Source organism: Haliotis cracherodii, unplaced genomic scaffold (genome assembly GCF_022045235.1).
Source record: "Haliotis cracherodii isolate W230 unplaced genomic scaffold, xgHalCrac1.p SCAF_1, whole genome shotgun sequence".
Lineage (NCBI taxonomy): Eukaryota > Metazoa > Mollusca > Gastropoda > Lepetellida > Haliotidae > Haliotis > Haliotis cracherodii.
The window spans coordinates 15,930,450-15,953,779 of NW_027266264.1; the positions used below are offsets into that span (position 1 = coordinate 15,930,450).

Below are 23,330 nucleotides of genomic sequence, written 5' to 3' on the forward strand. Positions count from 1 at the left end.
CTTATTTTGAGTAGTATATATAACAGTACAATATAACAGAAAAATATATAATTTGAGAAATTTCAATTTATTCATCTGACCATTCAGTTCTAAAAAATATTTCTTCTAGATAATTTTCAAGGTTGATGTTTGAGATTTGGTTTTACTATATATATTATTAAAAATAAACACTGAACAAAATATAACATTAAACAAAATATTCAAAAAGCATAAAACAAACAGCTGCAATGTGCTTTGTTGAAATCTTTCATAAATTAATGTACAAACATGAATCAAACTGTACAATATACATTGAATACAGAATATACAAGACTATATACACAGTAAAATATCTTGGTTACGTGTATTTGCTGAGACAGAATTTCTGGTACGCCACCACACAGACAAGACTTTGATGCGTGCATGGTTATTTGGCGTTCTTATCATCGCATGCCTTAACGTTGACATATCATTTTATAAAATCACGTTTTTCGAATTAACATGTGAACGTAAAGAATAAATCTGCTGTTCCAAATATATAGCAATGAATTAGGTGTCGGGAAATAGACTACTATTGTATTAACTCATAAACAAGTAAAAAACATGAACAGAACGCAACAACGGAAAACAGTCTCATAAAATGTGCTAACAATGTTCACAAAAATGTCTACATTAGTAAATAGCATGTTAAATTTGCACACTAATTCCTACTCTCTGAGTCAACAATAACGGTGTAGTAAATTGATGATAAGGTAACTTTGGAGAAAGTAGATTTATCCGCAAATATGCTTTGACAAGGCAGGTTATGAAAGATAGCATATCAGATGGCGCGCCTCGTTTTCAGGTCCAATACTCCAGGGCCCTGTTTCACAAAGCAGTCCTTGCGCTTCGACTGCCGCAAGTACTATACTATCACAGACTTACGACAGTCGTACAGCTACGATCGCTTTGTGAAACGGGCCCCTGGGTGTTAAGCACTCGACGTTCACAGTGTGTCCCCTTACGTATCTGTTGAACTTAACGTTGTGCTATATTTTTGGACGGAGCATTATTAATTACTGAGCTGTCCAGCTGTGGACATATTGTACAAGTTGTATTATCACTTTGAAAATGCATCACACTCCAGAAGCATCTGCCATCCTGTTGGCAAATCATCCAATTTCGATGCAAGGTATCCGGACATTACCGAAGTGTGCCGAAAGTTTTATGTTCAGTAGCATATAAGTTCCTCCTTCCGTTTTCTTCTGTTGTCACTGTAAAACTTATGTTCCATCTTTTGCATAGCATGGCCGACATCTGAGGCTATACGGTTGCCATAGTTACCGGAATTCGTGTTAGGTATTTCATCGGAAAAGATGGTTAGATTTTCGGGAGTCTCCTCCTTCTCTTTGGGCTGACCCTGTGTAAAATAAACATTATTATTATTATTATTATTATTAACACATAATGATCCCTTTGTTTTGTTTTTGTTGAACGCCGCGCACCAGCTATATGAGTGAGTATGGTTTTACGCCGATTTTAGCAATATTCCAGCAATATCACGGCGAGGGACACCACAAATAGGTTTCAAACATTGTACCCATGTCGGGAATCGAACCCGGGTGTTCGGCGTGACGAGCATACGCTTTAACCACTAGGCTACCCGACCGCCCCTGATGCGAGAGGAAAGCCCGAAGTGATGTAGGTCTTTGCCACTTTGCTGATAAATTTACAAACAAAACCAGGCGAACCCGGATTCGGACCCACGATCATAGATTACATGTAGTAGCCGCCATTATCATCGCCTAAATGATTTAAACATTTAAACAGTTTTGAATGAAATGATTTTTTATCAAAACATAACATGGAAATTTGAGATGCCCTTTCTTATACATTATTTCAAATCATTATTTGACAGACATGCGGCTTGGGCAACTTACCTTAGCATCGAATTCGGTGAGGAAACCCCAGTTATCTTCCCTGAAAGACATATGGAAATAGTACCATTAAATATTCTGTTGTACACGCATAGAAAGTTATGTCGGAGCTGCCGAGAAATATGGATTATCTGCCCCTTGACTTTCATCATAATTTAACGAGAGACAGATAATTCGTAATAACGAGCTGCGAGTAGCTTAGAATATTATTCTATATATAGGACCCATAGTCCCTCTTGTAGAAAGATGTGGATTTCCCGTTCACAAGTGAAGACAAAGTGTTGAAACGACGTCACCTAAAACCGTCTGTGACATGATAAACAATGGATAGAGTCATATTTTATTATTTGCGACAATGAGTTTATATGAGGAAATGTTGCTATGGGTCACTTCGCAAACTACGAAGACAATGGAATAATACGTGTGAACTGACCAATCAGTATGAAGCCAGATTTGTAATGCTCAGTAAAAATCACTGGAAATAACTGCACCGATATTCCAGCCTGTGTTGGCAATAGTTAAAGGATATTTAACGAGTTTCCCATTTCATATCAGGTAATGATCCCGACTGGAATATATTTTAATTGTCCCCGAGATTTAGAGCCATAATATATTATCATTACCATCCAGAGGCGGCAAATGATGCAGTAATTATATAACTAGCATACCCATGGGTATACAAACTGAATACTGAATAGAATTCCGACGATTGGTCAAATGACACTGCTAAAATGCTATGCAGATATGGCTTTTCTGCAAGATTCAGGTCAGATATAATTTTTGTCTTTTCTTTTTTGATTTACACTTTTTTGTGTCTTCATTTCTTCAATTTAAACGTTTGGTAGTAAAAACAATAAAATGGAATTATTTTAATTTTTAAAAGTGATCCCTTGCTTACGAATTTGAGGATGCGAAAACGAGGTTTTGAAGTCTACTCATTGATATTAACATACTACACGTGCAATCTTAACCAAAAATCTAGTTCACAAGTATATAAAAATTATTCATTTATATTCCGGCAGGAAAAACCGAGATGATGCAGGCTTTAGACTTTTAACACTTTGGTAAAACCAAAGATCAAAAGGTATGGTGCTACCAAACTTAGAAAAATGGTCAGGTCGAGCCGGGATTTGAACCCACGACAACTGGTTTCTTGCATACATTGAGACTCAACTCCGCACAGTGAACTGCGGTGCCTATGACGACTTGGCCGCCCAACTTCCCCTCATGTTATGACGCCATTCTGAATATGATAATCTTTTAAATCCGTACTTGGGTTGGCAACATAATGGAATCCCTGTCACAGGTCTTAGAAGTTCGATCTAATCCATTTGGTATAGACACAAGTATATTTAAGATATATATCGCGTTGGTTAGTCCGGTGGCCACTGCAAAGCTCATGATAAGACACACGAACAGTCATGAGCCTCAACTGTCGTAATAGCTGAATTAGTCGATCGAACAGAGATAACACGTATGCACATGCATTCATTTACGCTCCTTTACTAACGCAAGAGAGAATACAGGAATGTAAGGATACCGAACTTAACGAATGTCTATAGGACGAACCCCTTCCTCTCCAGTATTGCTGTGTAAACCTATGAACGTTGCTAACGCTAGCGAGTATGTGCTAAGGTAGTCACCAAAGAATGGTTTATTACCTCCCATAAAGAGACTTACATACAGTGTCGTGCTATTCCTATCGTCACTGGTTTTTTTTCTACAAATATGTCCAAACTGGTGCCGTGTGCAGAAAGGGCATTGTGACGTATTTAAGTCACGTGTTACTTTAGGTCATCCAGCTCAACAGGTTTTTTCCCAAATGACTATGAATGCACGTGTGAATATAATTTGAAATATCCTCCAGTTTCATTCAAGTCCTTAACACGTCACTTTGTTTGTTTGATATAGAACAAGCAAACACTAAATGAAAGTCCCATACTACACACATATTATATCACGGTGTCACACCTGTCACTAATTAAAGCGTCTAGAACTAGCTGTGCGACGGAATATATTTACTACAACTTTTTTCTCCGACAGAAGGAGCAGAACAATATTACATTTTCAAACACACTTATTTCTGAACCTGAAACAAAATTAATTTTTGTCCAGTATTTTCTGCAACATGTTATAATTTTTTTAGAGGATCCCAGATCGAGGCTAGATATTGGGCTCTTAGTTTACTAAAACATAATAATACTAGAAACAAAAAACGCTAATGACACATCGTCCCCTTCACATTTCAGTCTATAGTCCACTCAACAAATAAACTTCACTGTTAATTCATGGTCACTTTAAAGAGGGACTGCTCCACGATCTAAAGCGCAGTTTTCGTAGACGTTATGGTATGGAATGAGGGACTCGTTTCTGTGTTGCTGCGGTATTTATACACGGCTCGACTGTCATACAGTGAACACTCCTAAGTCCGAAACACACGACTCATGCTTGCCTTAAAAGGCGACTATGCTTCTCGTAAGAGGCGACTAACGGGATCGGGTGGTCAGGCTCTCTGACTTGGTTGATGCATGTCATCGATCCCAATTGCGTGGATCGATGTTCATGATATTAATCACTGGATTGTCTGGTCCAGACTCGATTATTTACAAAACGCCGTCATATAGCTGGAATATTGCTGAGTGCGGCGTTAAACAACAAACCAAAAATCAACCGAAACACACAAGTCTGGTAACCATGACTACCGGACGATCTTGTTGGGATATACAGGAATATGATTCCGTACCAAAGATTCGTTAATCCAGAAATGTGCTAACCCGGACAATTCCACTGGGTGCGATACTGTCCTGATTAACGAGGTCTCACTGTACACCCTAACATTTAAGTTACAAACAAAATGTTTGAACGACTTGAATCAAACTTGCTAGGTCTGGCAATTGGCCTAAGCCTATGGTTCCATTTTCAGATTGTACATGAATCGCAAAATATTCTATCAATAAAACATTTTCTACTTACCAGTTTTTGAGACAACGTTTCTCGGACGAGACACCCTCCTTCCAGATGGTATCCTGCGTCACCTTGTCACACTTGCGGAAGTCCCCCTCGCTGTAGTTGCGGCTGGACGCTGCAGGGGCGGCCAGCTGCTTGTCCTTGGGGATGCAGCTGTCATGGTAGGCGCTGCGAGGACGAAGAGAAGGAACACGGTAACGAGGGGTTGCAGTGATGAGTGAGGGGTTGGCGTTAAACATGGCGGTAAGCTGGGAGATGGAACCTTCGGCTGAGGTTGCTGTTCAACTGACAGTGAAAGAAATGGACTGTTCTGTTCTGATCTGTTCAATCGTGTATATTTTGTTGTTACACTTTTCTGGCTAAAAAATCCGGATTTACGATTTTCAGTTGACTTTCTGTACGCATATATATATGTATAGCGTTTATGATCTGGAGTTGTGACTATGCATTTGTTGCCGACATATATTGTCCATTCACAATAATGAAATACGAATATTTTTCCAAAGCCAGTGCGACGCCTCGCGCAGCAGATCGCCTCGATCAGTTGTGTCCCGTCATGCACGTTTATGGTTGTTAATAGCCAGAGATTTGCCGCTTCAGATACATTGATTTCCGTCTAACGGTTGACACTGATCGACTGTCCCTTGTAAATCCCTGACAGTTTGGTATTGACAGTCCCTGTTTTCACGTATATATTCCGAAATGTATCTGTTACAAGGCCCTCACTGGACTGTAATGTTTACCGCCGTTGTTACTCTTTTTTTCACGCTTCGTTGACGCCGCTGCGTTGTAAACAATAATTGACAGCGAGGCGACTGTCACTAAGGTCATGACGTGACCTATTACCTTTGACCTACTTGACAATGCCTTCGCGATTACCGCTGTAACGCGAAACAGGTAACAAACAACTTTAAATCACCTTTTCAAACAAATACATTATTTATCAAATAGGATCTCATTTATTAATTATTTCGCGAAAGTGTTCGATTTGTGTGCGTGGCATAAAACGCTGTAAATAATCCCCAACATTTCCGCTTACGTCACAGTTTATACGTTGTCAATGACAACCCACGCGGCTTGTGTACTGAGAGAGCAACAATCAGCGATTGCCGATTGATCGTTGAGGTCATTGCACGCAGATAATGATAAGTTGATTCAAACAAGGATTGCTGCCGGCGTGTGACAGTATTTGCAGGTCTAATCTGTCTGGCAGAGAAACTTTCTGGATCGATAACATTAGCAACACCAGCGTCTTGTCAAGTACAACAGTCAGCGTCAAAATATGGGAGAGAGAAAGTCTATTGGGACGAGACGAAAAGGCTTAGGGTGACTGGACACGTGGAATACACTGCTGAACCAAAGAACAGCATCACATTTAAAGTTAATTTTCTGTTTCTTATAAGGTTATTGTTTGTTTTCAAAACTGTTGATTTTTGGTTCTTTTAAACAACACATATGTATATAAAGGTACAAATACATGTACTAGTATGAGCTAATAACATGGGAAACAGAGTTTTAATATTTGTTGGCTTGTATTGAATATATGAATAAAAGATAACAACATCGTAAAACTATTAATTTTCTCATTCTTTCAAAAAGCATGAAGTTCTCTATGTGTAGGGTTACGCATTAAAATGCCTGTTTGTGATGCGTTCATAGCATAATATTCTTTTAATAATGGCCGTCAAAAATGACAAAGATATTTTTGTTTTAAATGCCCTAACTAGCATAGTGTACGAGACTACGTGTATATATCACATCCCATTAAGACGAATTGAACACTATTACATGTCATTAGACATACTCAAGTAATCGATCCATTCAAACACCATACTTGAAGACGTTTACATATGTTTAAACACTTTTACATATTTCAAAACAGCATTTGATTTTTTTGACACATCAATAGTCATCTCACATTCCATACAAGAACAGAGAAACAACATCCGAGCAACACGTTCGATTTGAATGTTGGGGAAACTAGAAATAACGTATTCAAATAGCAACACTCTGACAAAAAATATTGATTATTCAACTTGATGTAAGGATTGCCGGATTGCTTCACGGGTCTTTATCTTGAATGTTTATTTTTAGCAGTGTGGCTGGGGCGGCCGGGTAGCCTAGTGGTTAAAGCTTTCGCTCGTAACACCGAAGACCCGGGTTCGATTCCCGACACGCGTAAAACCATACTTACTCACTCACTAGAAGTGTGGCTCTTTAATACTCTTGTATAGTATAGTGGATGAGTTTACATTGCCCTTCACGTTACCCGACTCGCATATGTGATCATATTAGTAAAACAGGTAGCAGTGATATGGCGTTTGCTATAAAAACAATTATGTTAGAAAGTTTGTTGCTATATTTCCGTCCTGCTTATACACACAGCACACATTACACAATATAATGCCACTGCATTTTACATAAATGGATATTCTGGATAGAATGCATATTAAGATTAATTAAGGATAACAATAATCCCCGAATAGTATTATAAGTTCGCCAATACCCATAAAGTGGCAAGACTATTTTCCAAAATCAGTACTAAACACTTGCGATATTTATGTTAATTTACCTCTATACTCATGAATGAGTTCTAAAACCCTTCATCCTGGTGTTAATCTAAACATGCCTTATGTCTTAAATTGTTCTATGTATATTTATCTAAAGTTAATTATATATTGTACTCTTGTAAAAACAATTGACATCGTAACCCAGTGAACAGCAGTGGTGATACACATGTAAGCAATACAAGAACTGGTCGTGATATACAGATGTAGCACATACATGCCAGAGCGAGTGTGTGAGTATGGTTTTACGCCGCGTTTAGAAAATATTCCAGAAATATTACGGCTGGGGACACCAGAAATAGGTTTCATGCACTGTGCCATGCGAAGAATCGAACCCGGGGCTTCGGCGTGACGAGCAAATGCTTTAACCACAAGGCTACCCCGGGCTACCCCCTAAATGTGTAGACTGAGCACAGGAATCCAGGGGTTAGCTTCAAATAATGACATTTTATTGAGTATATTTTACCATCACTCACTCCCTCTTTTTATAGACAAAGCAAAATTAGTTAGACCAGTACCGCCCCAGATTCCTGTGGACAGTGACTAGACTGTAGAAACTTAGAACTGTCTGACCACATATTACACCAGTTCTGTAACAATCTCATTAAACTCTTAATTAAGATCTTACTTCTCGCTTTGTTTAGCGGCAGCAAGATCTAAGATCTGTGTTAATGAGATTGGTTGTGACATAGAAAGTATTCACGTAGAACAACATGGAATTACGAAATGAACAGATATATCCATCTGGAAAAATGCATAAAAATATCGAAATTTAGTCGACAAAACAAGTACGCCGTTATTAACGCTGTGTGAGTTATGTTGAACACCTGTAATTTATAACTCGGGTCTAAGTGCGTGACTGCAGGCAATGTTAGCACAAGAGCCCTATCTGCAGACAATAAACACATATACTCCAGTCTGTCCAAGCTCCTTACCAGGCTGTAAACGTGTTGGTAGTGGTGTAAAGGAGGTTTATCAGGTACTGTTGAGATGTGACGACATGAACAGTGAGGGTGTTACAACTTATTACATATACAGTCTGTTTCCACTGATGGCGTGAGAGTAGCCTGTATCGCGACTGTGAGATAGCTGGAGGTGTATGTGAACCAGTTACCCCGTATCTAACCCTGACGTCCGACCCCTGGGCCCACGGAAACTCTCTTGGCCGATATCCCACCGCATATTTGTCATATATTTGAAATAAATGATTAAAATATCTATATCGTGAAAACTTCTATTTTAAAAGATTTGACAAAATGTTGCAATTTTACGTAATATTCCAAGTTTTAAGGTAGAGGATAAGTGTTTCAATTTTATTATATCAGACCTTTGATATAATAATTTGTTTGTAACGACTTTCATGCAGTTAAACTTTAATAACAAATACTGATACTCATCACCCAAGTCATGATGCTTACGTAAAGAACACGTCCTATCCGTACGTTCTAGTTATCTTGCATTCTAACTGTTTCATCTCGTAAGAAAGAAAGAAAAGTTCTAATTTTAAATAGTTCCCGTCACCACATTTCCGGCGGAGAGATCAGACAATTTTCAAAGCACATATTTTCTTGAGAAGAAAGAAATATGTTTTTTACTCTTTGATGACACCAAGCACGCTCACGTATCCATCTAGTCTGTCTCCCAGTCCCTTAACCATATTATTTTCCCTTCCGCCCAGCCCTTACTGCATTGCTACAGCTCTAAACACAGCAAGTCTAGCTGTTCCTCGGGTTCTGAATCTTCCATCTCACTGAGGCTCCTTTTCAATGTAAACGGAGTTATTTGTTTCTATCAAAATCATATATTTTCAGAGATATAGCGTTAGTCTACCACCCATCCTCACATGTGCTTATAATTAATAACGTCATGGTATAAGCTTTAGGTCAAAGGCACATTTTTAATATAGAAGACACTACTTTTTCAATTTATTTATATTTTGAAAAAATATTTAAAAAATTATTAGAATTCATGTATTTCCCTCGTTCTGGCAGGAGAAATTATTTCGATATTCATGTCAAAATCAGCACGGCACACAAACTCATATTATAATCTCTATGTATGCTGAAAAGACAGAAGTGTCCGGGACCGAGTGTGAATAGTGTATATGTTTGTGTATAGGCAGGCCTTTGTATTATTCTCATTGTTATATGGGGACAAGTTAATTTCAATATGGTACAGATAAACATCAGTAAAACAAATGTTACATTTGGGATAGCACTTTCTTGGAAAAGTACAAGTTCTAGTACTTTTTGGGGTTGAGTCCAAGAAAGTTTCCAAGTGTTATCCCAAATATAACATTTGTTACATTCGACCACTCTCTAAATGGCATTGTGTAATCATAGCTTTCGACTATGGGAGCGTGCCAATTTACATTTATCAGAGGGGTACCCAAAGTACGTGATCTAGACTACCAGTTGTGGGACTTCCTTTTTGTTGAAGCCTCGGTGGCTGAGTGGGTCAGATTGCTGACTTTGTGTGCTGTCGATTAGGTGCCCCACTCTGAGGGCGTGTACTTCACCAAGAAAGGGTTATCCAAAATATAACATTTGTAATTTTTACATTTGACTACTTTCAAAAAGACGTTGTGTAATCATAAATAGACTAATCATGATCTTTTCTCAAAATCAACACTTTGGTAAGGTAAGTCAGTATATTAAAACACACAAATGTATTCATTGGCTTTATAATTAGGAATGTGCGCCCTAAAATGCTCTATTTTGTCTTCCCCCACCGCGAATGTCACTGCCAGCTACCCCGCCTCGGCTCTGGGTATTGTCCATATCATTGTCAAATGTCAAAAACTTACCTCTTGTTTACGAAAGAAAATAAAATGCCTGTCGTCTGCCGCTGCATTGTATGGGATGTGTACACCAGTCTATTCGATTATGTTTCCAGTGTCCTTGTTCCACGTTTCACTTAGACAATTACCCACTCAAAACACGACTACCGTTCACTTTTACGAGTCAATCGTTCACACTAGCAACCATGCTACCTGTTCAAGTGTCCAGGTAAACACTGTGTCACAGCATGCACGGACGTAGTCCCGTCCCCCGTTATAACGCTACGGTTACTACAATGCAGATGAAATAAGTGATTGTTCCAGGTGTGTTTATTAACAGGGTAAAACCATAAACCTGCTATACATGCTTTACCAACGACAGTATCGAAGTGTATGATGAATATGATATGCTTCCGATTCAAGGTGTTATTAAGAGATCGAAGTGTCAAAATGGCTTTTCCATCTTTCGGAATTACCCCCTCGGTATTGTATACCTTTTCCTCATAAATGAAAATGTAACCGGATTTTGCCACGTGAAGAATATAACTCTGATAAAATCCATCAACGTGCATTTAGAATGCGGAATAACAAATAATGAATTCGTGAATATAATATTAAGGCTGAGAATTAAAAAATCGATATCGTGGCATCGGCATGATTGATGTAATCACCAGACAACGGTTGTTGACTTATTCAAGACCGATTCGCGAGGCTGGTGATTAATTGTTAACTATATATGGTTGTTGTAAATACAACACTGATTATATCGCGGACTCGAAACAGTGTCACCTATACGCGTTCTGTAGCCTCACCTCTTCGATCGTCTTGACAAGCGTATATAGAAGCAGTCGTAAATATACTCAAAAGTACACCCCAGCAACCTTTGCTGGTCGAAAGAGGCGGCTAATTATAGGATAGGTTGTTTAACGCCGCACTCAGCAATATTCCAGCTATATGACCGTCAAATAATCGAGTCTGGACCAGACCATCAAGTGATTGACATCATGAGCATCGATCCTAGCATTTGGGATCGATGACATGCATCAACCAAGTCAGCGAGTCTGACCACCCGATTCCGTTAGTCGCCTCTTACGATAAGCATAGTCGCCTTTTACGGCAAGCATGGGTTGCTGTAGACCTATTCTACCCCGGATCTTCACGGGTCGGCTAATTATAGAGGGATAGAGTGATCAGCCTCGATGACTTGGTAGGCGGCGTCGCGGTATGTTGCTCATTATATCAATCACTTGTTTCAGACTCGAATTTTGACAGGCCGCCGTGATATAGCCGCGGTATTGCTCATTATATCAATCACTTGTTGCAGACTCGAATGTTGACACGCCGCCATGGCATAGCCGTGATATTGCTGACTGCGGCGTTATACAACAAACAAAACATAGAAAAGTAGTTGTAGTAATAGATGTAGTAGTAGTAGTAGTAGTAGTAGTAGTAGTAGTAGTAGTAGTAGTAGCAGTAGCATTAACAGCAGCAGCTGTAGGAGTAGCAGTGGCAGTAGTGGTAGTAGTAGTGGTGGTAGTAGTAGCGTTAGCAGTAGCTATGGGAGATACACTGCGCTATAATTATTTACTATCATTATATTTTCATATCTTACTATTAGTATTGCTGACAATGACACTACTATGCTACATAGTGGTTTGACTATCCTCATTATCATCATCATTATTATCATCGCCATATCCATCATCGTTATGATAACGCCTCTTATTAATAAAACGCACGATTTCATTGCACTCCGATCGAAGAATGAGTGTGCTGTAACATCCTACAACTACGCGCCGTGGTGCGAGACAAAGAGGGCCACTTTGATGCCGAGGGTGAAACAGCTGTAGCTGTCGAAGCTGCACGGTATAAGTTGTAATTGTTGACATTCTAGCTGTTGTCCTTATTATAATCACCATCACCGAGCTGCTGTTACCACTGCATATTATCAACAGCATCGTAATTATTATAAGTGTACTGTTATCATCATTACAATCATCAGATGTGCTGGGCATATTGACAGTAGAAGCATCATCATCATCATCATCATCATCATCATCATCATCATCATCATCATCATTTTCTTTATCACACACATCCTCTATATCTCAGGGCTCGCATTACGGTAAACCTAAACTAACTAGTGGAAGGGACGTTTAATGTCAATCATGATAAAACGCAGCAACATCGAAGTGATACCGTAATACGTGTATTCAAATAGATTTCCGACAATGGTAAATATTTCATACAATAAGTTGAAAATTAGCCGTAGTTATATTTACATCACTGAACATGACGATAGTGTTGCTTAGCAACAAATTCCTTATTCGAAAATAGGCATTACGTTATTTGAGCTGAAGATGAAATTAATCTCCCGTTTGAAGGTTTATTTACATACACTATGTAGGTTAAAGTTAACCGCATTCTAACGGGAAAAGGTGCCTTTGAGAAATCAATATTTGTAAAAACAGTTTATTAATATATCGACTTTCATTCATGAAATGAAATAAATTTGAGGACAAATAAAAAAGGATTCAGTTTAATCATGTCCACATAACAGTATAGCTGGTAGATTAATTCAGTTTTAAACTCAGTCTGCTGTATTAGATTACTTTGTGGTATACAGACGCCTGGTTGAATACTGTGTTTAATTTCCACTTCACCAAAACACCACTGACATTAAGCGTAGTGGAACTGTCATATAAATATAAATATTATAATAATATATGGTATTCATATATAAATCATTCTCATATTTGAATTAACTGCGTGTAGGCAATATTAACGGTTAAATTTACAGTTATGATTAATCAAACATGGACCGATCCATATATTGTCAATAATTAACAATACACTTACCAAAAAATGAATACTTTTTGCAAATAGAAGGAGAGATTACAACTCAAAATTGTTTCAGAACGTTCATTTGCAAGACAGTTATACCAGTGAATAATTTACTTTTCTCGATCGTTGTATTTGGAAACAGGATCTCTTTACAACAAACGTTCAATGTTAAAATGGAACGTAATGTTACCATCGTTTGTAATTTGAAATCAGAAATATAAACTAAAGTAAAGGGTTTTACGTACCGTTCCACCATGTTTATCCACGATGTTGTGCTATTTCTCCAGCAGCAACTTCTGACTCTCATTAATATTTTACCCTCACACGTAAAGCCAGTCCGAGCAATCAGTTAACCCTCTATACTTCGTGAATGATAGACACGCCTGTCTCGCGACTCATTAACCCCCAACGCTTGTAAACCGGTTCAATATAGTGAACCAAACTGCCTGAACGCTACGACAAAACTGTCGTTCATTTTTTCTAGAACTTTATGAACACATATATCAATATGTGAATCATTTGTGGTTAATGTCAAAAATACACTCTCATCAAAGCACAATTGTTAACTCTTTATGTGCTGGGTAACAATAAAGGTTGTAGTAGTTGTGCAGAAAATATTATACAACAATTGTAAGACGGGTATTGTTTTGCTATGGTCTTTAGGGGATAATGATCGCGGTTCATGTCTAATACGCTTAATTCAGAGAGTAATGCTGTTCCATTGAATTCTCCAAGGAACTGACACAATATTTATTTGGCAACGCACTTGAGCTCCTTGTCTATGGCGCCTACCGTACATACATTCCAGCCATTGAAATTATTAGGGTGTGCATTGATAGGTAAAACTATCAGATATTAAATTCTTTCGTTTACAAAGTTAACAAAATATTTATGGTTCCATACTGTTATCTTCGTTTTCGATTATCAAAGATTTTGTTTGATTGTTGTTTAACGCCGCACTCATCAATATTGCATTTACATGACGGTGGCCTATAACTTGAAGTCCGCGACACTTCGTGGATTTACACACGACCACCGATTTTTACGTTAAAACCTCCAAAAACGCAAAATAATATTGAAGTTAATATTTAATTAAATGATTTGTCGGGATGGTGGAGTGCAAGTTGACCATGTAAATATAAATCAGACTTGATACATACAGGTATCGAACGTTTGACAGACCTCATGAATTATTGAGTAATATCATATCGCATACACAAAGCCATTAAGTTTTTAATATAGATTTATACTGGCCTCGTTTCAATTTGCAGTAGTATTACGACAGACTTAGCGCTACGATCGCTTTGTGAAGCGAAGCTACGTTTTTATCGATGTCAATCCAGCTGAAAATTATTTTTAGTGTATAAACAGTTAAAACCACTTTCCTGCGACTTTTGACTTTTGCCGGGATGGGGAGAGTTGTACTGAACGATAAGGCTTTGATCGGATTGCAGAGAGCGGTCCGAGACGATATAACGATAAAACCCCACTTCTATTCATTTGCACGTAACGTCATGATTTGTGACGTGACGTGAAGCCGGATAATGATCAAGACTCAAACAGGGTCATGTAAATTGCAGTAAAAGATTAATTGCATAGCGACCAACGTCAAGATTTAATCCAGTCGAGGACTGAAACAAGGAGTTTTATATTGGAGTTGCTTCATGCTGCTGGCGACTTCATTTATAACTGTCAAAGAAAAATTGATAACACGTCTTTGTAGTGAGTGAGTGAGTATGGTTTTACGCCGCTTTTAGCAATATTCCAGCAATATCACGGCGGGGACACCAGAAATGACACGTCTTTGTAAAGCGTACTTCGAGAATAAAGTTTCGGTTTTTCCTGTATGTGTTCGGTAAGACCATGATTATTGCAGACTATGATTTATTTATTTATTTATTTATTTATTAATTTTTTATTTATTTATTCATTCATTCATTCATTCATTCATTCATTTATTTACTTATATATTTATTTATTTATTTCTTACATACTTATGAGGTATTTACCTGCTTACATTTTTCAACCATCAATTTTAAAATTGTCAAATGTTATTGTTCTCATTCGATTCTCTTTTTCATTGTGAACGTATTAGTTGCAGTTCATTCACATTTGATAGTTATCGACTCTTTGAACAAGAATAGCCTTTATTCACGGGAATCAAATAGCTCCACTAACACTCTTCTAACGAGATGGGCCTGCCCCTCCACACAATGACAAATCGCCTTCCCTGTGTTTAATACCGGTTTAGTGTCAGAAATATGACTTGTTAATTGCCTGCTCGGGCTGTCGACACGTCTGTACATGTTGCAGTATGTTGGTCGTGTGATCACTGATCCCAATATTTCACAGTATTTCACAGAGAACATTAGTGTGTAGCAAACAAACAAACAAACAAACAAACAAACAAACGTGGGACCAGTGACTTTTATGGTATGTAAATTGAATGATAATATGATTGATTATAAATTTATGTAAATATGTAAATTTCATAATCATATTGGGGGAACAACTGCACATACAAGACCATGTTTATTAAAATTTAAAATAATTAAATTTCAGGGTAACTGAAGCGTGCGTAAAATATAGTAACGGATGGCTTCAGTCCCGATTGTACATCACTCAAATATGACCAGGGATGCACGTACGTGTAATTGTGTGTTTGTATCAATACATGTCGTCTTCATCCCGTTCAAAGTGGAAGGTAACCATTAAGATGTGATTCTTATAATCCAGTCCGGACAAGTCAAGTGATTTGCGCGACGATCCACGATATTGGGGTACAATGACACGAAACCAAACCGTCACCGAGGCTAACAACGCGATCCGCTTAGGTTGGTTTGGTTGGTTTGTTTCTAACGCCGCACTCAGCAATATTTCAGATATATGACGGCGGTCTGGAACTAATCGAGTGTGGACCAGACAATCCAGTGATTGATACCATGAGCATCAATCATCGCAATTTGGTGAGAAAAAGAACAGAGTTGAAAGATCGTAAATTTCGTGGTTTATGCCGACAGCCTGAAATGATGCAAAAGAAATATCTGTGCGTATGATACGCTACAGATATATTCTCCAGAATGTAATTTCCCACAATTAAGGGTGCATATAACACACGAGTGCGTATTATACATGAATAAATAAGTCTTGCGTACATTGATCAATCGGAAGGGGTGGTAATTAGGATTGTTCACTAGCCAATATATTAGCAAATATCGCCGTGGGGGCTTATTAGAGCGGGGTGCTTATTATGTCGAATACGATAAATTAGATCGGATGGTCATTTGCGCTGCCTATAGGTTGATTGGGTGTCATTGTGACTCGTTGCTCATTTCATCAATCACTGGTTCATCTGTCCAAGAGTCGATTATTTACAGGCGTAAAGCACACAACCAAATTAAGGTGGAAGGTCGTAAACACAAATACATCGTTTGGTGAGTCTGGGAATATATTTACTGTAAAACATTTAATATTAATCGTAAGACAATCACTTCAACTACTCCCGGGCTCAAAGGGTAGGTAATCAAACTAACAAAACTGGAGAGGCCAATTAACACTCTTTGTATGTTAACGTTCACACATCGACGTACTTAAATATCTTTCCAAACAATGGACCCGTGAAAATCCGGGGTAGAATAGGTCTTCAGCAGCCCATGCTTGCCGTAAAAGGCGACTAACGGAATCGGGTGGTCAGGCTCGCTGACTTGGTGTCTTGCATGTCATCAATCTCAATTGCGTGGATCGATGCTCATGATATTAGTCACTGGATTGTCTGGTCCAGACTCGATTATTTACAGACCGCCGTCATATAGCTGGAATATTGGTGAGTGCGGCGTTAAACAACAAACCAACCAACCCCGCACAATGTCACCATGTTTACTGTAAATAACAGTAAATATAACAGTTTTTTTGTCGATAAATGGTGTAAGAAACTGTTCTCATTTCAACAAAGTTATATATTATTGTAACTCAGCTCCAACTGGCTCTGTGTCAGTCGTGTTGACTGTCAAGCCTCGTCCTCCGATCCCGCATTATGTACGCCTGAACATAACCCACGAGCTACTACACACATAGCAATTCGTTATTATCAGCCTGATTGTAATCTACACGGTATGTATATTGCCTCAGTCAGTCAGACATTGAGAAGACACAGCCCGTTAGATTGCTTTAGCAGGGCGTCCTATCTACAGCTCCGGCACAAATACGTGTACAACAAATTCGGCTTTATTCCTGGGTTGGTGGTATGTAAAGACAGATTGTAATAAAAGTTCAGTGTAGACCTGGTCATCTAATTAACCTCGAATTGTTTCTTATCATGATAGGTAAAGAAAAAATGCGCCTAAATGCACGTGACAATGTCATTTTTACGTCGGTGAGCTCTCATGCTATTGCTACCCTTCCTGGCACTCGACAAAAAGGTAAGCCATGGACTGGTCGGTTTGCGGAGTCTTCATTAGTACATTTAGCTGGGTTGGCCGAGTCTTCATTAGTACATTTAGCTGGGTTGGCCGAGTCTTCATAAGTACACTTAGCTGGGTTGGCCGAGTCTTCATTAGTACATTTAGATGGGTTGGCCGAGTCTTCATTTGTACATTTAGACGGGTTGGCCGAGTCTTCATAAGTAAACTTAGCTGGGTTGGCCGAGTCTTCATTTGTACATTTAGACGGGTTGGCCGAGTTTTCAGTAGTACATTTAGATGGGTTTATCGAGTATTCATTAGTACATTAAGACGGGCTGGCCGAGTCTTCATTAGTACATTTAGACGGGTTGGCCGAGTTTTCATTAATACATTTAGATGGGTTTATCGAGTCTTTATTAGTACGTTTAGCTGGGTTGACCGAGTCTTCATTTGTACATTTAGCTGGGTTTGCCGAGTATTCATTAGTACATTCAGCTGGGTTTGCCGTTTCTTCATTAGTACATTCAGCTGGGTTGGCCGAGTCTTCATCAGTACACTTAGCTTGGTTGGTCGAGTCTTCATTATTACGTTTAGCTGGGTGGGTCGAGTCTTCATTAGTACACATATCAAGTCTATTCTCGGTGTCTCCCTGGAATATCACTCAAAACACAAAATCACAGCAAGCCATTCTATCATAACTGTTTCCCAACAAAACCACCTGTTTGATTTTTACTGACTAAATGAAGCGGTTATTAACTATAGTATGTAACAACTACATGCCCAGTATCGGCTCATGCTGTCAAAAACTCTCTACAAAAACAAAACGATCACTGAATTTATTTCTATTACAATGTCTTTTGGAAAACAGATCGGTTCTTTTTTGTGATAACTAAGGAAATGTGACTCAATTTGACTGGTGAGTGAGTATAGTTTTACGCCACTTTGAGCAATATTCCTGTTTTAATATTAATGCGACTGCGGGTACGTACATGAAATGGACTTCGCAAAGTTTACACATGTGGGGAATCGATCCCGAGTCTTTGACGTTTTTGAGGTTAGTCATTTGATTGTGATTTGATTTTGATGTCATGGTAACCGATGACATCACAATGGTCTACAAAGCCTTGTGATGCAGCTTCATTGTAGCGATACATCTTGGGATCTCTTGATCTCTCACGAGGGAGAGATCTCTCCAGTGGAAGCCAGTTTTTTTAATGATAAATAGTATTCTTATACAGGTTTAACTGCTTCTGATCATGATAAATAACGCCATTACGTACATTTTTAATATCACACATGTACAATTCAAATGCACTCCAAAAACGACGCTCTTTGACAATTTGCATAAAATGTCACTTTATTCTTGACCTCATCAACACATACGATCAATATCTGTCTGTCCGCCCATTGTCCGTCTGTCGCCATCTGTGTCATGAACAGACGAAACGAAAATACACATGCCATTCAAATATGTTAAACCCACGAGATCTCGAGTGTGTTTGTACTTAAGCAGGGTTTAGTTTGACTGCACAAGATATGCAGATAGCATCAACAAACCGCTCGACTTGTAACCCGATACATCAGAGGTGGGTTCGACCAACAGTTATACATATATCATTTTTACATATTTCATATTTATGTCATCTTGACCTGGAATCATTTGTTGTATAGTGGCGGTAGTAATTCATCATGTTAATATTTCTTTCATGTTTTAGATCATTAGAACGGTAATAGCTATATGTGCCCAAGCAATAAATCTATACTCACACGCTTGTTGAGAGAGTTCGTGGGTGGGTGAGTGAGTGAGTGCGTTGTACGGCGGTTATTTTTTTGTATTCTAATCATATAAGGAGGAGACGTTTGATGACGTTAGAGACATGGTCCAACGTGGAGACACAGACACAGATAGACAGACAGACAGACAGACAAGTACAACGACGGACAGGTGTACACGAAGACTTAACGATAGACAAAGAGAAACATGGACTAACGTTAGACTAACTGAGACACGACACATAGGCAAAGCTATGGACCCAAACACAACTACACGTAGACGCAGACTAGCAGCTGAGACACAACAGACGCACAGAGAAATAGACCCAAAAATAGCTCAATTTTCCGAACACAGTCAACGACCCAAAGAAGAATGAAGAATCTCCGCAGACAGAATACTTAGGACACGACAAACATGGACAAAGACCCAAGAAAGGCACACACTGACGCAGACCCCAAAGTTTGTTTGTTGTTTAACGCCGCACCTATTAGCAATATTCCAGCTATATGACGGCGGTCTGTAAATAATCAAGTCGCGACCAGATAATCCAGTGATTGACATCATGACCATCGATACACGCAGTTGGGATACGATGACATGCGTCAACCACGTCAGCGAGCCGGACCACCCGATCCTGTTAGTCGTCTCTTACGAAAAGCACAGTCGCCTCTCATGGCATGAATGGGTTGGTGAAGATCTATTCTACCCCGGATCTTCACGGGTCCGCAGGCCCAAAGGTCGAGAGACAGTTAGGTATAGATGAGGAATGTTCAAACAGGAACACGCAGTGTATACAGAAGTACAGACAAACGGTCGGGAAAACAAATACTGTAAACTACAGTTATAACGAACACGGTTATAACGAACTGACGGATATAACGAACTTACTTTTTTGTCCCTAAAATGTGCTGTAGTTATGCTGTATTTATCATATAATGGGTAGGTTTCTCGACAGGATAAAGCCAACGGATAAAAACGATATCCTTTGGGGTCATATGCGGATAGAGATGCAAATATCAAAGGTCAAGTAGAACTACTTTCACTTTTCACAAACATGGCGTCGCCCTCGTCATTCGGCGATCGAGTCAGAATTAACAATCGGGAATCGGGATAAACTACAGGGATAATTGCTATCATTATCAAAAAAACAGTCTAACATACTGAAAATCAGTGTCTTACTGTGACGTAGCTAAGGCATTTTATAAGTTTTGGCAACTTTGGAGATATAAATTTCGAAACAATTTTGCGAGGGCACGAGGCCGAGCCAAGCGGGATCAGCAGCCATATCTGTGCTTGTAGACCTCTGCGGCTTGAAACCTTCTCCCCAAATTAAAATAGTTGTATTTGGCCGAAATATGTTTGAATTGTTACCTTGTTTCGTTTTGTCGCCGTGTGTACATCTGACTACACTTCTTAACGTTATGACAGAACAGACCGACTGTCAACAACATCTGACTGTGGCCGTGACGTCTCATAGACTAGGTTTAGAGTAGTTTCCCTTTGACAAAGGGCAGTTACTCTAGCGAATAGACTGATGGATTGCCGCAAAAGGCAATTTAAAACAACTGTTGTTTTCTGTATATGTTGCTTCGCCACTGTATAAGAAACAGAATTTAGTTGGAACTATACTGGCTACTGTCACTGTCCGACTGACACATCACTTACCCTGTGACGTAATAAATATTAATGCGCGCATTCCAGGAAAACTCGCAATGTTTCGGTAATGTTTGTGAGAGAGGGAAAGCGATTTTGAAACACAGAATTAAAGAATGACATTATATGATAAAGAGGTTATCACGCTTGTGTGTTTGGGGATGGTAAATATCCTGCATTAGGAATAAACACTATGTATTTAGCTCGCCAAGGCTCGCTAAATACAATGTTTATTCCTAATGCAGGATATTTGCCATCCCCAAACACACTCGCGTGATAACCTCTATATATGCTTACAACGAACTACGGTTATAACGAACCAAAATTAGTGATGCCTTTCAGTTCGTTATAACCGTAGTTTACTGTAATTGAATTCTCCATTGTTGTACACGTATATGTGTTTAAGTTCACATTGTTTTAAGTTCAAACAAAGTAATACAAAACCTATCGCTAAATTATATATTCAAGATGCGACACAGTATTACTGATCCATTCCATAGAGCAACATGGATACGATGATAAATATTTGATCAAACTATACGGGCCGATTTAATCCCGCAACGCAAAGTCGGATTACACACCTTTGTAATAATCAAGATCTTGTAAACTACTAAAAACGGATACCAGTATTTCTAAACAATAATGTAGCTAACGGCAATTGGCGATCAATGGTCGTGTTTCTAAAGGACAATTTTGAAACGCCTCGCCAACCGATCAGTTGTCACAATCGGGTCATTCAATGACACCACTAACGAGACTGTATATACATATATATAAAGGTTCCACGGCCATTGGACTCACCGGAGCGTGTACCTACATTGCTAGGGTAGCCTACAATACTATCCAAGTACTGAGGGTGTGTATGTTAGAAGACAAGCATTGTCACATGGCTGTATTACACCGACGCCATGTCAACACCTTTATTGTCCCACACAGAATATCACAATTTGATGCAAATCGATTTCGTCGGCAAACATATCCGTCAGATATGTCTACAGTGTGCTTGTTGCATAGTAACACTCAAATCGATATATTAGGTAGATAATGAATCGATATGTGATATTAATCATATCGCTGTTGTCAAGACAATGACAGTATTATGGATAACATATTTGTAATATTGAAACGTAGTATTGTTAAATAATAAATATATGTTCAATTTAAAGTGTTAACATAATTCCTCATCTCAGCTTTCAATAATATGACATCGTGAAAAATATGTTTACACGGCGGGGAGTTGCTAGTAAGCGGTATCACCTTCAAGCGATAGAATAAAAATGTGTAGGTTAAATTGAATTACATTGAAGTAAATGGATGATTTACCATTACCACGTCAAAATATATATTGGTATATATAGGTATGTAAGTGTTATATGCAACAGCAAATGATATTGTGGTATTGAACGTGTTCGAGATTAAAACCTTCCCTTTATCTTCCCTCTACAAAATGTATAGTGTTTGTTCTTTCGCGTTCATATTTTTACATTTAATTTTTAATCTTAAAAAATGAAGATGTTAATATAGTTATGTTTCTAAGGTAACGGTCAACAAACTTACCTTTTTGACGAGGCAAGCATATAGCTTGCCCCCATCCCGCTTGCCATGATGTTTCTAGAATGATATTTCCTATCCACGAATAATCTGAGAAACTATCTCAGTATGACACCTGTCTGTTCGCGAGAGACCCCGACACGCTCTTGACACGACCTGGAGTGAGAACGCTTCAGTATTCAAACTCTGTTCTAATACCCATCGACTTAGCGGCTTTATCGAACTACTTTTTGTGTCGGAGGTCGATGTGGGTGCACAGCGGTTGTCGATTTCTGACGTTGCGAAGGAATCTAACCTCCCAGCCACTTGATCACGTGGTTTCTTCGACATTGGATACCTTGTCGCGTGTTGTGATGCATTCAGAAGAGTTGAGAATGACAAGGTTGTTAGTACACACGGTATTCGGTCGTGTCCACACCACACACCCGATCCTGTTAATCTTTGTGGTTGTCTTAATATTAATCAAGACTGAATAAAATCCGTATATTAATGAAAAATCGTTTATGAATAAAACAATAAAGAATTCGAAATCCGTAAATCAGAGCTGTCATCTACATGCATTACTGAATACACATATCGATTTCATACCTAAAATCAATATATAACTATCAGTAAATCAGTTCAGGTTGCGGAAATAATTTAATTAATTCTGAGAAAATTATGAACACAAAACAATATTGAAATAAATATATTTATATTTCCGTGTCATTTTACTGCTCTTCTGTCTATCAAAGTCATGAAACCAATCTATATCATAGGCGTGTTTTAATCCACGACGTCATATACCGCATGGATTGCTTTGAAGTAGAAATATTAATTCAAGCCTGCCTCTTACAAGTCTGTGGACAACGCGAGAGTAATTATCCTGAATAATCCTAGATTGTCAATAGAGTGAGTACA

At 38.6% G+C, this 23,330-nt stretch overlaps 1 protein-coding gene and 1 long non-coding RNA gene across 6 annotated transcripts in view; both read right to left on the reverse strand.

Moving 5' to 3' along the window:
• The window catches only part of LOC139473568 (uncharacterized), a 481,685-nt gene that overhangs the window by 230,017 nt on the left and 228,338 nt on the right, over nt 1–23,330 (reverse strand). The window lies entirely within an intron of this gene.
• On the reverse strand, nt 115–22,718 carry LOC139460799 (ciliary microtubule inner protein 5-like). 4 transcript variants are annotated; one of them, XM_071242291.1, is made up of 4 exons: nt 22,437–22,718; nt 4,869–5,030; nt 1,899–1,938; nt 115–1,378 (listed from the first exon to the last, which is right to left on the reverse strand). In XM_071242291.1, the coding sequence occupies exons 1-4, from the start codon at nt 22,481–22,483 to the stop codon at nt 1,190–1,192; spliced, it is 438 nt and encodes a 145-aa protein (XP_071098392.1). In that variant the 5' UTR covers nt 22,484–22,718; the 3' UTR covers nt 115–1,189. The 4 variants fall into 4 exon arrangements, with proteins under 4 accessions (XP_071098392.1, XP_071098398.1, XP_071098384.1 ...); XM_071242297.1 differs by lacking the exon at nt 22,437–22,718 and adding an exon at nt 13,298–13,310; XM_071242283.1 differs by lacking the exon at nt 22,437–22,718 and adding an exon at nt 10,236–10,439.